The sequence below is a fragment of the Capricornis sumatraensis genome, chromosome 4 (genome assembly GCF_032405125.1).
Source record: "Capricornis sumatraensis isolate serow.1 chromosome 4, serow.2, whole genome shotgun sequence".
Taxonomy (NCBI): domain Eukaryota; kingdom Metazoa; phylum Chordata; class Mammalia; order Artiodactyla; family Bovidae; genus Capricornis; species Capricornis sumatraensis.
In genome coordinates, this window is record NC_091072.1 from 56,777,335 (window position 1) to 56,792,655 (window position 15,321).

At 38.9% G+C, this 15,321-nt stretch overlaps 1 protein-coding gene across 1 annotated transcript in view; it reads left to right on the top strand.

Annotated features, from left to right (window-relative positions):
* Window positions 1–15,321, top strand: part of METTL25 (methyltransferase like 25) — a 115,668-nt gene that overhangs the window by 30,383 nt on the left and 69,964 nt on the right. Inside the window, exons 3-5 of the mRNA XM_068971754.1 lie at window positions 820–981; window positions 1,449–1,555; window positions 14,505–15,098. Coding sequence (XP_068827855.1) covers window positions 820–981; window positions 1,449–1,555; window positions 14,505–15,098 — 863 coding nt within the window. The remainder of the gene's footprint in view (window positions 1–819; window positions 982–1,448; window positions 1,556–14,504; window positions 15,099–15,321) is intronic.

Sequence of the window (15,321 nt, forward strand, 5' to 3'; positions counted from 1 at the left end):
TGTACAGATGTTAGAGTTGGACCATAAGGAAGGCTGAGCTGAAGAAGTGATGTTTTTGAGATGTGATGTTGGAGAAGACTCTTGAGAATCCCTTGGACTGCAAGGAGACCCAACCAGTCCATCCTAAAGGAAATCAACCCTGAATATTCACTGAAAGGACTGATGCTGATAATGAAGCTGAAGTGCCAATACTTTGTTCACCTGGTATGCAGAGCTGACTCATTAGAAAAGACCCTGATGCTGAAGAAAATTGAAGGCAAGAAGAGAAGGAGATGACACAGGACAAGATGTTTGAATGGCATCACCGACTGAATGGACATGAGTTTGAGCAAGCTCCAGAAGATTGTGAAGGACTGGGAAGCTTGGTGTGCTGCAGTCCATGGGGTAGCATAGAGTCGGACACAACTGAATGACTAAACAACAGCAACATGCATATGTCCCTTCCTTCCCACCTATTGCCCCTTCCCAGCCCTTTAGGTTTTTAGAGAGCCCCAATTTGAGTTTCCTGTGTCATACAGCAGATTCTCTCTGGCCATCTGTTTTACATACGGTAAAGTATATGTTTTCATGCTACTCTCTGTGAGGGAGTACAAACCTTCTCCTTCCCTTGCCCCTGTGTCCCCAAGTCTGTTTTCTGTCTGTGTTTCCATTGCTGCCCGGCAAGTAGGTTCATCAGTGCCATCTTTCTAGATTCCATATATATGAATTAATATACAATCTTTGTTCTTCATTGATTGTTTTTTAAATCTCCAACCATTTAGCTAGTAATTGCTTATTTTGTTGCCAACATTTCTCTTTTTGTCTTGATTTTTTTAGAAGTTACTGATTTTCCAAAAATATTTTGTGAAACGTCCCAAAAGCTGGTGAATGTGGAAGCGTTTGCTCTGGCTGCAAAGTGTTATTCTGTACAAAACTTGGGGATATGTACTCCTTTTGATCAATTGCTTGTGGCCCTTCATGGAAATCAAAAACAGAAAACTGGTAGGTATGTTTGTGTGTGTATGTATGTTTTTTAGGCATTTAGAAGTAATGTACTATTCATATATGTCTGTATTTCCAACATGTTCTCAATTTGTTAGACCTTGTATCATGAGCCCTGGTAGACTTATCTATTCTAAATGAATTGATTTTCTTATGTGCCATATTAAACAAACAACTTAGTTATAAATCTCCACATTTTTTTTTTCTAGTTATCAGTCTTTTCCTTTGTAGTTGTTTTATATTTCAAGGAACATTTTTAATAATGTTATATGAGTCTTTTTCATTTTATTAATTCAAATTTGATTCAAAATAGCTTAACTAGTAGATATCTATCATACAGAAACCACAATAGGATCTCTGTATTATTTTCATATTTAATTACAGAAAACATGATCATTAGCTGATGATTCTTATCACATTTTATTTCTTTAGTAGCAGTATGTTAATTTTGTTTTATTTTTGTTCAGATGAGAATGTGAAACTTGATGAGTTTATGAATTTGAAAAAATCTCACGAAGTTCAGGCAATGTCAGAACTCATCAGCAGTATTGCTGAATACTGTGGAATAAAGCAGGTAATAAGAGTATTTCCCTATATATTCTCGTGTTAAAATTATTACTGTTTTGGGGGGTAACATTCAAATTTCCTTTTCTACTGTCCTCATCTAGTCTTTAAAACGTCATTAAGTAATAGCTAATGTGAGATACGTCACATCATTTCTGATCCTTTAAATATGCTTTCACTACCCAACACACTGCAGTTATACATCTCCTTCTCTTCTTGCCTTCAGTCTTCTTCAGCATCAGGGTCTTTTCTAATGAGTCAGCTCTGCACACCAGGTGGCCAGAGTATTGGCACTTAAGCTTCATTATCAGCATCAGTCCTTTCAGTGAATATTCAGGGTTGATTTCCTTTAGGATGGACTGGTTGGATCTCCTTGCAGTCCAAGGGATTCTCAAGAGTCGTCTCCAACACCACATTTCAAAAATATCATTCTTCAGCTCAGCCTTCCTTATGGTCCAACTCTAACATCTGTACTAAAAAGAAGATACGGCTATTAATATTTTGCTACAAATTTCACTCTTTTCAGAGTGGATCGAAGCTATGGTAATTTTCTTATGTTGTAATTCTACCTTGAAACAACATTATGAAGATGACTACCTGCAGAATTGTTTACCACTAGGTGTTCCCAAGGACCTGGGGTTCTAAGCTGTGGTCGGGGGCATCTGCCTCATTATTGTAACACAAAGAAACCTGGATTCCTGCATGATGTCAGAATCATAATGCATTCCTGTTGTCAAAAATAGCCTTTGTGAAAGTTAGTAATGTCTGAAAACAGATGCTAAAATAAAATCAGTGACTCGCCTATATTGACCTGTAAAAATAGTCATTTTTCTTATCCCTACAAGAACATCTGTTGGGGTCATGGAGGACTTTCCCTTCTTCAGTTTTTAAGAGGCCTTAGAATCTTTTCCATGTATTCATCCAGACTTCTAGAGAGTTTGAGGATGGTTAGAAAATGATTACCGCTTGAGCCAGGCTTGCAGAACCACTTATGGCAACATAGATCTTGAGGGTAGGAACTAAGGCAAGAGCTGAGGCAGTAGCTTTCAACCTTTTCTCCATTTGTCATGCCCAAGCAGTACCTGTCAGGATCAGTAACAGGCTCACCATGATGGTGATATGCAACCACAGTAAAGGGGGCAAGTACACAGTAAAACATAACCAGCTGCTGCTGTGTATAACATATGAAGGAATATTAGAAGCATACAAATGAATGGGAAAAATAAGCAATTTACTGATGACTACATATTTTATGGTACCATTTTTAAAAAGCTCTTAAAGAAAATCAGATCAGTCGCTCAGTCGTGTCCGACTCTTTGCGAACCCATGAATTGCAGCACGCCAGGCCTCCCTGTCCATCACCAACTCCCGGAGTTCACTCAGACTCGTGTCCATTGAGTCAGTGATGCCATCCAGTCATCTCATCCTCTGTCGTCCTCTTCTCCTCCTGCCCCCAATCCCTCCCAGCATCAAAGTCTTTTCCAGTGAGTCAACTCTTTGCATGAGGTGGCCAAAGTACTGGAGTTTCAGCTTTAGCATCATTCCTTCCAAAGAAATCCCAGGGTTGATCTCCTTTAGAATGGACTGGTTGGATCTCCTTGCAGTCCAAGGGACTCTCAACAGTCTTCTCCAACACCACAGTTCAAAAGCATCAATTCTTCAGCACTCAGCCTTCTTCACAGTCCAACTCTCACATCCATACATGACCACTGGAAAAACCATAGCCTTGACTAGACGGACCATTGTTGGCAAAGTAATGTCTCTGCTTTTGACTATACTATCTAGGTTGCTCATAACCTTTCTTCCAAGAAATAAGCGTCTTTTAATTTCATGGCTGCAGTCACCATCTGCAGTGATTTTGGAGCCCAGAAAAATAAAGTCTGACACTTTTCCCACTGTTTCCCCATCTATTTCCCATGAAGTGATGGGACCAGATGCCACGATCTTCATTTTTTGAATGTTGAGCTTTAAGCCAACTTTTTCACTCTCCTCTTTCACTTTCATCAAGAGGCTTTTTAGCTCCTCTTCACTTTCTGCCATAAGCGTGGTGTCATCTGCATATCTGAGGTTATTGATATTTCTCCCAGCAATCTTGATTCCAGCTTTTGCTTCTTCCAGTCCAGCGTTTCTCATGATGTACTCTGCATATAATGCAAAAAAAAAAAAAATGCAAAAAAACATTAAAGAAGCAAGGGAATCATAGACAATAATCTGATAATAGTTGTTACCTCTGGTAGGGGAAGCAGGGAGATAGGATATGGAAAAGAACACAGTTTTATGGAATGTAATTACTAACATAACCATCCCTAGATTGGCTGGTGGCTTCATGGATATAGCAGATGCTACTGGATGCCTTATTCAAATACTATTGGGCCTTACCACATCATGGTGGCCCAGCTACTTTCTGTCCTGGCAACTGCTGTATTTCTTTCCTTGTGGAGTTTTCTCTGTGTGCTGAAGTATGGCACTGCCTGCATACACATTCTGGGGATTAATTCCTCCCTGTGTGCATCCTTGAATTAATGACTAATACAAGTTAGTAAACAAATACATCAACTCCCAGACTTTCCAGGTGGCTTGACTCTGAGGTAAGTGTTCTACACTGGCTGTCTGAGTTTTCCAGTGGGATTAAACCCAGGTTGTTCTAAAGTCATATTTTTCCCACAAAGACACCTTTTGTTGGGCTGCCTTCCTTTCTCTTTTTTTCTTCTCTGTTTCCCTATCAGTGTTTTCTTAACCTCCCAAATAAATCACTTATACTTAAATCTTTGATGGGTATTTGTTGTTGTCCTTTATATCTTTTCATTTTGAGTATACTTATTTATTTATATGAAATATTATATAATAAATTTTAAATTGATAAAACATTAATTTCTAAAGTGCAGAGAAAAAACTTGAAATAGCATGTTTCACATTGTTGTTCAGTCGCTCAGTTGTGTCTCACTGTGACCCCATGGGCAGCAGCACGCCAGGCCTCCTTGTCCTTCACCATCTCCCAGAGTTTGCTAAAACTCATTCATTGAACCAGTGATGCCATCCAACCATCTCATCCTCTGTTGCTCCCTTCTCCTCCTGCCTCAGTCTTCCCCAGCATCAGGGTCTTTTCCAGTGAGTCAGCTCTTTGAATCAGGTGGTCAGAGTACTGGAACTTCAGCTTCAGCATCAGTCCTTCCAGTCAATATTCAGTGTTGATTTCCTTTAGGATTGACTGGTTTGATCTTCTTGCTATCCAAGGGACTCTCAAGAGTCTTCTCCAGTGCCACAGTTCAAAAGCATTAATTCCTCAGCTCTCAGCCTTCTTTACGGTCCATCTCTCACATTCATACATGACTACTGGAAAAACCGTAGTTTTCACTATACAGATCGTTGTGGGCCAAGTGATGTCTCTGCTTTTTTTTTTTTTTTTTTTGCTTAATGCACTTATTTTTTTTTTAATTTAAATTTTATTTTTTTACTTTACAATACTGTATTGGTTTTGCCATACATTGACATGAATCCACCACAGGTGTACATGAGTTCCCAACCCTGAACCCCCCTCCCCATATCATCTCTCTGGGTCATCCCAGTGCACCAGCCCCAAGCATCCTGTATCCTGTATGGAACCTAGACTAGCGATTCGTTTCTTACATGATAGTATACATGTTTCAATGCCATTCTCCCAAATCATCCCACCGTCCCCCTCTCCCACAGAGTCCAAAAGTCTGTTCTTTACATCTGTGTCTCTTGCGCTGTCTCGCATATAGGGTTATCATTACCATCTTTCTAAATTCCATATATATGTGTTAGTATACTGTATTGGTGTTTTTCTTTCTGGCTTACTTCACTCTGTATAATAGGCTCCAGTTTCATCCACCTCATTAGACCTGATTCAAATGTATTCTTTTTAATGGCTGAGTAATACTCCATAGTGTATATGTACCACAGCTTTCTTATCCATTCGTCTGCTGATGGACATCTAGGTTGCTTCTGTGTCCTGGCTATTATAAACAGTGCTGTGATGAACATTGGGGTACATGTGTCTCTTTCAATTCTGGTTTCCTCGATGTGTATGCCCAGCAGTGGGATTGCTGGGTCATAAGGTAGTTCTATTTCCAGTTTTTTAAGGAATCTCCACACTGTTCTCCATAGTGGTTGTACTAGTTTGCATTCCCACCAACAGTGTAAGAGGGTTCTCTTTTCTCCACACCCTCTCCAGCATTTATTGCTTGTGGACTTTTGGATCACAGCCATTCTGACTGGTGTGAAATGGTACCTCATTGTGGTCTTGATTTGCATTTATCTCATAATGAGTGATGTTGAGCATCTTTTCATGTGTTTGTTAGCCATCCGTATATCTTCTTTGGAGAAATGTCTATTTAGTTCTTTGGCCCATTTTTTGATTGGGTCATTTATTTTTCTGGAATTGAGCTGCATAAGTTGCTTGTATATTTTTGAGATTAGTTATTTGTCAGTTGCTTCATTTGCTATTATTTTTCTCCCATTCTGAAGGCTGTCTTTTCACCTTGCTTATAGTTTCCTTTGTTGTGCAGAAGCTTTTAATTTTAATTAGATCCCATTTGTTTATTTTTGCTTTTATTTCCAGTATTCTGGGAGGTGGATCATAGAGAATCCTGCTGTGATTTATGTTGGAGTGTTTTGCCTATGTTCTCCTCTAGGAGTTTTATAGTTTCTGGTCTTACATTTAGATCTTTAATCCATTTTGAGTTTATTTTTGTGTGTGGTGTTAGCAAGTGTTCTAGTTTCATTCTTTTACAAGTGGTTGACCAGTTTTCCTAGCACCACTTGTTAAAGAGATTGTCTTTAATCCATTGTATGTTCTTGCCTCCTTTGTCGAAGATAAGGTGTCCATAGGTGTGTGGATTTATCTCTGGGCTTTCTATTTTGTTCCATCGATCTATATGTCTGTCTTTGTGCCAGTACCATACTGTCTTGATGACTGTGGCTTTGTAGTAGAGCCTGAAGTCAGGTAGGTTGATTCTTCCAGTTCCATTCTTCTTTCTCAAGATTGCTTTGGCTATTCGAGGTTTTTTGTGTTTCCATACAAATCTTGAAATTATTTGTTCTAGTTCTGTGAAAAATACCCCTGGTACCTTGATAGGGATTGCATTGAATCTGTAGATTGCTTTGGGTAGTATACTCATTTTCACTATATTGATTCTTCCAATCCATGAATATGGTCTATTTCTCCATCTATTAGTGTCCTCTTTGATTTCTTTCATCAGTGTTTTATAGTTTTCCATATATAGGTCTTTAGTTTCTTTAGGTAGATATATTCCCAAGTATTTTATTCTTTTCATTGCAATGGTGAATGGAATTGTTTCGTTAATTTCTTTTTCTGCTTTCTCATTATCAGTGTATAGGAATGCGAGGGATTTCTGTGCGTTGATTTTATATCCCGCAACTTTACTATATTCATTGATTAGTTCTAGTAATTTTCTGGTGGAGTCTTTAGGGTTTTCTATGTAGAGGATCATGTCATCTGCAGAGTTTTACTTCTTCTTTTCCAATTTGGATTCCTTTTATTTCTTTTTCTGCTCTGATTGCTGTGGCCAAAACTTCCAGAACTATGTTGAACAGTAGCAGTGAAAATGGGAACCCTTGTCTTGTTCCTGATTTTAGGGGAAATGCTTTCAATTTTTCACCAATGAGGATAATGTTTGCTCTGGTTTTGTCATATATAACTTTTATTATGCTGAGCTATGTTCCTTCTATTCCTGCTTTCTGGGAGTTTTTATCATAAATGGATGTTGAATTTTGTCAAAGGCTTTCTCTGCATCTATTGAGATAACCATATGGCTTTTATTTTTCAATTTGTTAATGTGGTGAATTACATTGATTGATTTGCGGATATTGAAGAATCCTTGCATCCCTGGGATAAAGCCCACTTGGTCATGGTGTATGATCTATTTAATGTGTTGCTGGATTCTGATTGCTAGAATTTTGTTAAGGATTTTTGCATCTATGTTCATCAGTGATATCAGCCTGTAGTTTTCTTTCCTTGTGGCCTTTGTCAGGTTTTGGTATTAGGGTGATGGAGGCCTCATAGAATGAGTTTGGAAGTTTACATTCCTCTGCAGTTTTCTGGAAGAGTTCTAGTCGGATAGGTGTTAGCTATTCTCTAACTTTTTGGTAGAATTCAGCTGTGAAGCCGTCTGGACCTGGGCTTTTGTTTGCTGGAAGATTTCTGGTTACAGTTTCGATTTCCGTGCTTGTGATGGGTCTGTTAAGATTTTCTTTTTCTTCCTGGTTTACTTTCGGAAAGTTGTACTTTTCTAAGAATTTGTCCATTTCTTCCACGTTGTCCATTTTATTGGCATATAATTGCTGATAGTAGTCTCTTATGATCCTCTGTATTTCTGTGTTGTCTGTTGTGATCTCTCCATTTTCATTTCTGATTTTATTGGTTTGATTTTTCTCTCTTTGTTTCTTGATGAGTCTGACTAATGGTTTGTCAATTTTATTTATCATTTCAAAGAACCAGCTTTTTGGCTTTGTTGATTTTTGCTATGGTCTCTTTTGTTTCTTTTGCATTTATTTCTGCCCTAATTTTCAAGTTTTCTTCCCTTCTACTAACTCTGGGGTTCTCCATTTCTTCCTTTTATAGTTGCCTTAGGTGTAGAGTTAGGTTATTTATTTGACTTTTTTCTTGTTTCTTGAGGTATGCCTGTATTGCTATGAACTTTCCTCTTAGCACTTCTTTTATAGTGTCCCACAGGTTTTGGGCTGTTGTGTTTTCATTTTCATTCATTTCTATGCATATTTTGATTTCTTTTTTTATTTCTTCTGTGATTTGTTGGTTATTCAGAAGCGTGTTGTTCAGCCTCCATATGTTGGAATTTTTAATAGTTGTTCTCTTGTAATTGAGATCTAATCTTACTGCATTATGGTCAGAAAAGATGCTTGGAATGATTTCAATTATTTGAATTTATCAAGGCTAGATTTATGGCCCAGGATGTGATCTATCCTGGAGAAGTTTCTGTGAGCACTTGAGAAAAAGGTGAAATTCGTTGTTTTAGGGTGAAATGTCCTACAGATATCAATTAGGTCTAACTGGTCTATTGTATCATTTAAAGTTTGTGTTTCTTTGTTAATTTTCTGTTTAGTTGATCTGTCCATAGGTGTGAGTGGGGTATTAAAGTCTCCCACTATTATTGTGTTATTGTTAATTTCCCCTTTCATACTTGCTAGCATTTGTCTTACATATTGTGGTGCTCCTATGTTGGGTGCATATATATTTATAATTGTTATATCTTCTTCTTAGATTGATCATTTGATCATACGTAGTGTCCTTCTTTGTCTCTTTTCACAGTCTTTGTTTTAAAGTCTATTTCTATAGCTACTCCTGCTTTCTTTTGGTCTCTATTTGCATGGAATACCTTTTCCCAGCCCTTTACTTTGTCTGTTTGTGTCCCTTGTTTTGAGGTGGGTCTCTCATAGACAACATATATAGGGGTCTTGTTTTTGTATCCATTCAGCCAGCCTTTGTCTTTTGGTTGGGGCATTCAACCCATTTACGTTTAAGGTAATTATTGATAAGTATGATCCCATTGCCATTTACTTTATTGTTTTGGGTTCGGGTTTATACACCCTTTTTGTGTTTCCTGTCTAGAGTATATCCTTTAGCAATTGTTGGAGAGCTGGTTTGGTGGTGCTGAATTCTCTCAGCTTTTGCTTGTCTATAAAGCTTTTGATTTCTCCTTCATATTTGACTGAGATCCTTGCTGGCTACAGTAATCTGGGCTGTAGGTTATTTTCTTTCATCATTTTAAGTATGTCTTGCCATTCCCTCCTGGCTTGAAGAGTTTCAATTGAAAGATCAGCTGTTATCCTTATGGGAATCCCCTTGGTGTGTTATTTGTTGTTTTCCCCTTGCTGCTTTTAATATTTGTTCTTTGTGTTTGATCTTTGTTAATTTGATTAATATGTGTCTTGGGGTGTTTCGCCTTGGGTTTATCCTGTTTGGGACTCTCTGGATTTCTTGGACTTGGGTGATTATTTCCTTCCCCATTTTAGGGAAGTTTTCAACTATTATCTCCTCAAGGATTTTCTCATGGTCTTTCTTTTTGTCTTCTTCTTCTGGAACTCCTATAATTCGAATGTTGGAGCGTTTCATACTGTCCTGGAGGTCTCTGAGATTGTCCTCATTTCTTTTAATTTGTTTTTCTTTTTTCCTCTCTGATTCATTTATTTCTACCATTCTATCTTCTATTTCACTAATCCTATCTTCTGCCTCTGTTATTCTACTATTTGTTGCCTCCAGAGTGTTTCTGATCTCATTTATTGCGTTATTCATTATATACTGACTCTTTTTTATTTCTTCTAGGTCCTTGTTAAACCTTTCTTGCATCTTCTCAATCCTTGTCTCCAGACTATTTATCTGTGATTCCATTTTTATTTCAAGATTTTGGATCATTTTCACTATCATTATTCGGAATTCTTTCTCAGGTAGATTCCCTCTTTTGTTTGGTTTGGTGGGCATTTATCCTGTTCCTTTACCTGCTGGGTATTCCTCTGTCTCTTCATCTTGGTTATATTACTGCGTTTGGGGTGGCCTTTCTGTATTCTGGCAATTTGTGGAGTTCTCTTTATTATAGAGTTTCCTCACTGTGTATGGGGTTGTATCAGTGGCTTGTCAAGGTTTCTTGGTTAGGGAAGCTTGTGTCGGAGTTCTGGTTGGTGGAGCTGGATTTCTTTTCTCTGGAGTGCAATGATGTCCAGTAATGAGTTTTGAGATCTTAATGGTTTTGGAGTAATTTGAGCTGCCTGTATTTTAAAGCTCAGGAGTGTGTTCCTGTGTTGCTGGAGTATTTGCATGGTATGTCTTGCTCTGGAACTTGTTGGCTCTTGGGTGGTGCTTGGTTTCAGTGTAGGTATAGAGGCGTTTGATGAGCTCCTATCGATTAATGTTCCCTGGAGTCAGGAGTTCTCTGATGTTCTCAGGATTTGGACTTAAGTCTCCTGCTCCTGGTTTTCAGTTTTATTTTTCCAATAGCTTCAAGACTTCTCCATCTATATAGCACTAATGATAAAACATCTAGGTTAGAAATGAAAAGTTTCTCCACATTGAGGGACACCCAGAGAGGCTCACTGAGTTACATGGAGAAGAGAAGAGGGAGGGGACTGGAATGAGATGAGGTGGGATCAGAAGAGGAGAGAGCAAGCTAGGCAGTAATCACTTCCTTATGTGCGCTCCACTGTCTGGACCACTCATAGATGTTCACAGAGTTATACAGAGAAGAGGAGAGGGAGGTAGGAGACAGAGGTGGCCAGGAGGGTAAAAGAGGGAAATGAAAAGGAGAGAGACAGATCCAGCCAGTAAACAGTTCCCTAAGTGTTCTCCACCATCTGGAACACGCAGAGATTCAGAGTTGGGCAGAGAAGAGAAGGGGGAAGGAGCGGACAGAGGCAACCTGGTGGAGACAAAGGAGAGTTCAAAGGAGGAGAGAGTGGTCAAGCCAGTAATCTCACTCTCAGGTAAAAATGGGTACTGAAGATTGGATTTTTAAAGGTACAAAATTGATAACAAATACCAAAAAGCAAAGATTAAAAATCTATAGTAGAGGTTGGATTTTCAAAAATACAATATTAAAGAAAAGACGACAAAGAAAGGAAAAAAAACAAAACAAAGTCACATGAATTATTAAAAAAACAACAACCACACAAAAAAATATATATGGCATTTGCTTTAAGAATTTAAAAATTAAAAAATGTTAAAATAAAGAAGAAAAAACAAAAACAAAAAAAAAGAATGATCGTAAAAATAGTAAAGGTAAATCTGGGACTTCTCTGGTTGTGTTGTGAGCAGTGTGGGGTCAGTTCATTTTTAGAGAGTTCCTTGGTCTGGCTTATATTTCTTAAGATCTATACTTCCAAGGCAGTTCCCTCTGTCTTAGCTTCTTCTGTTTGCTGGTCTCTTCAGTGTCTATTTTCCGCCCTGACACAAGGGGGATAGTGGTGGACAGTTATTTATTTATTTATTTTTAGGCTCACTTGTTCAGTCGTGCTGTGGGGAGGGAGGGAGGGATGCTGCAAACAAATAACACTGGTGTGTGTTCGTAGTGTCTCAGCCCCGCTGGGCCTGTCCCCGCTCACAGCGCACACCGCTCAGGGTCTAGGTTGCTCCACCAGGAACCATCTGAGGCTGCATGCACCTCCCCAGTCTAAGCCACTCAAGCTCTGTCACTCACGTAGTCCTCCGAGGCACAGACTCGGTTGGGCCTGTGTTTTGTGTCCTTCCCAGGTCCGAGCAGCTCAGGAGTTTGGCGAGCGCAGTCGCTGCAACTTATCACCTTTCCCGACCCTGCTGCTCAGTTTTCTGGATGTATAACTCGTGCCCCTTATTAGGCAGATGGTGACTGTCCAGAACCCCAAGAAGTCTTAGTTAGCAAAGAAGCTTGCTTGCAGTTTGGAAGTTTTTCTGGGGCTGCGATTGCCCCCTTCCAGCCCTTCCGGCTCTGGCTGCCAGTCACCGGAGGGGGTTGGTCTGCAGCGGGCTAATTCTGCTCCGTCCTTTGTTCTGTGCGTGGTCCTGGTGGTGCCTTATGTTAGAGCTTTTCACGCGGTAGCTGTCCGACAATCTGGTTTGCTAGCCCAAGTTAGTTCGCTCTGGTTACAATGGGGCATTCCGGCCCGATTCTTGAAAAGCACTGCAGCCCGCGCCTCCCTGCCCAGCCCCCGCTTGCTAGTGGCAGATGCAGGCATCTGCGCTGCTTCTCCGCTGGGGGAGTTACCGTTGGGCTCGTAATCTATTGCTTTTAATTATTTATTTATTTTTCCTCCCTGTTATGTTGCCCTCTGTGCTTCCAAGGCTCGCCACAGACTTGGCCGCGGGAGTGTTTCCTGGTGTTTGGAAACGTCTCTTTTTTAAGACTCCCTTCCCAGGACGGAGCTCCCTCCCTACCTCTTTTGTCTCTTTTTTCCGTCTTTTATACTTTTCCTACCTGTTTCTGAAGACAATAATCTGCTTTTCTGGATGCCTGATGTCCTCTGCCAGCATTCGGAAGTTGTTTTGTGAAGTTTACTCAGCGTTGAAATGTTCTTTTGATGAATTTGTGAGGGAGAAAGTGGTCTCCCCACCCTGTTGCTCCGCCATCTTCTCCTTCTCCTCGTCTCTGCTTTATAATACACTCTCTAGGTTTGTCGTAACTTCTCTTCCAAGGAGCAGGCATTTTTTATTTCATGGTTGCAGTCACTGTCTGCAGTGATTTTGGAGCCCAAGAAGATAAAGTCTGTCACTTTTCCATTGTTCCCCCTCTATTTGCCATGAAATGATGGGACCAGCTGCCATGGTCTTAGTTTTTTGAATGTTGAGTTTTAAGCCAGCTTTTTCATTCTCCTCTTTCACACTCATCAAGAGGCTCTAATTTAGTTATTCTTTGCTATCTGCCATTAGAGTGGTATCATTGGCATATCTGATATTGTTGATATTTCTCCTGGCAATCTTGATTCCAGCTTGTGAGTCATCCCCTGCCCTGGCATTTTGCATGATTTACTCTGTATAATAAGTTAAATGCAGGGTGAAAATATACCGTCGTAACATATTCCTTTCCCAGTTTTGAACCAGTCTGTTGTTTGATATCAGGCTCTAACTGTTGCTTCTTGTCCTGCATACAGGTTTCTCAGGATCCAGGTAAGGTGGTCTGGTATTCCTGTCTCTTTGAAAATTTTCCACAGTTTGTTGTGATCCATGCAGTCAAAGGCTTTAGTGTAGTCAATGAAGCAGAAGTAGTTGTATTCTGGAGCTCCCTTGCTTTTCCTCTGATCTGATGGATGTTGGCTATTTGGTCTCTGGTTCCTCTGCCTTTTCTAAATCCAGCTTATACATCTGGAAGTTCTCAGTTCACATACTATTGAAGCCTAGCTTGAAGGATTTTAATTATTACCTTGCTAGCATGTGAAATGAGTGCAATTGTATGGTAGTTTGAACATTCTTTGACATTGTCCTTCTTTAAGATTGGAATGAAAACAGACTTTCCAGTCTTATGACCACTGCTGAGTTTTCAAAATTTGCTGACATATTGAGTGCAGCACTTTAACAGCATCATCTTTTCAGATTTGAAATAGCTCAACTGGAATTCCATCATCTCCACTAGTTTTGTTCATAATAATGCTTCCTAAGGCCCACTTGAATTCACACTCAAGGATGTCTGGCTCTAGGTGAGTGACCACACCATCATGGTTATCTGGGTATTTAGACCTTTTTTTGTATAGTTTCTGTTGTATTCTCGCCACATCTACTTATTCTCTTCTGCTTCTGTTAAATCTTTGTCATTTCTGTCCTTTATTGTGCCCATCTTTTCTTGAGATGTTGCCTTGTATATCCAGTTTTCTTTAAGAGATCTCTGGTCTTTCCCATTCTGTTGTTTTCCTCTAATTCTTTGCATTTTTCACTTAAGAAGGCTTTCTTTCCTTGCTGTTCTCTGGAACTGTACATTCAGTTGGGTATATCCTTCCTTTTCTCCTTTGCCTTTCACTTCTCATCTCTTCTCAGCTATTTGTAAAGTCTTCCCAGACAACCACTTTGTCTTCTTGCATCTCTTTTTCTTGAGGATGGTTTTGGTCACCACCTCCTGTACAATATTAGGAACATCTGTCCATAGTTCTTCAGACGTTGTGTCTACCAGGTCTAACTCCTTCAATCTATTTGTCATTTCCACTGAATAATCATAAGGGATTTGATTTAGGTTACACCTAAATATTCTAGTGAAGAAAGACAATTTTATTTTCAATATTCATCTTTTACATCTTTTTCTTGACATTATTATGCTGCTTAGAACTTCTCTTAAAGTAGTGAATAAAAATGATGAGTTATTTGTTTTTAATGGGGTCAAAAATTAAAATAGAGTAAAGCATAAAGGGCTGTATAAATTTTATAACCATCTATTTATTTGCTTAAAAAAACCTGAGATTGCTATTATCATCTAACTGAAATTCCTTTAATTCATTCTGATTTTCTTTAGATAATTGACCTGGGTTCTGGAAAAGGCTACCTAAGCTCCTTTTTGTCCTTAAAGTACGGCTTAAAAGTTTATGGAATCGATTCCTCAAATACTCGTGGAGCTGAGGAGAGAAACAGGAAACTGAAGAAACATTGGAAAGTCTATCGTAGGCGGGCAAAGCCAGATGTCAGTGGACTGGCATTACAAACAACAAAAGAAAGGAAAGTGCAAGATGAAACTAAATATAAAGCAGACATTGAGGGAATATGTAACAACAGTAATGCAAATCAAGAAAAGCCATCAACCTCAGACTTTTTATCAGAGTTTTCGGGTTCTGTGATTTCTGACATCAGAAGACAAATGGAAAACCTAAAGGTTTATTCACACCGAGAGGAAAATTTGTGTTTTGAAAATGCCTTTTCTCTTAGAGAACTTTTGCCTGTTAATGCCATAGAACCTAATTCTTCATCCCAAATACCTAAGAGAAAAATGTCTGAAGCAAGTAAAGAGAGAAGAAAAATTACTTCGAAGTCAAATGAATCAAATATATATTCACCTTTAACATCTATTATCACTGCTGATTCGGAACTGCATGATATTATTAAAGATCTGGAGGTGATTTCAGTTTTGAATTCTATAATTTGATTTATGTAAAGGCCCTAAAACATAGAATTAAAATTTAATATTGGCTTACTTAAGCTGCATATCTTGTTTGATTACATTAAATTGAAAGAACCAAGAAAATAAAATTATATTCAGGCTTTCATGATTTCCATAGATACCGAAATCTGATAAGAATACAAATCTGACAATCTGACAATCATAGTTTTCCAGAATG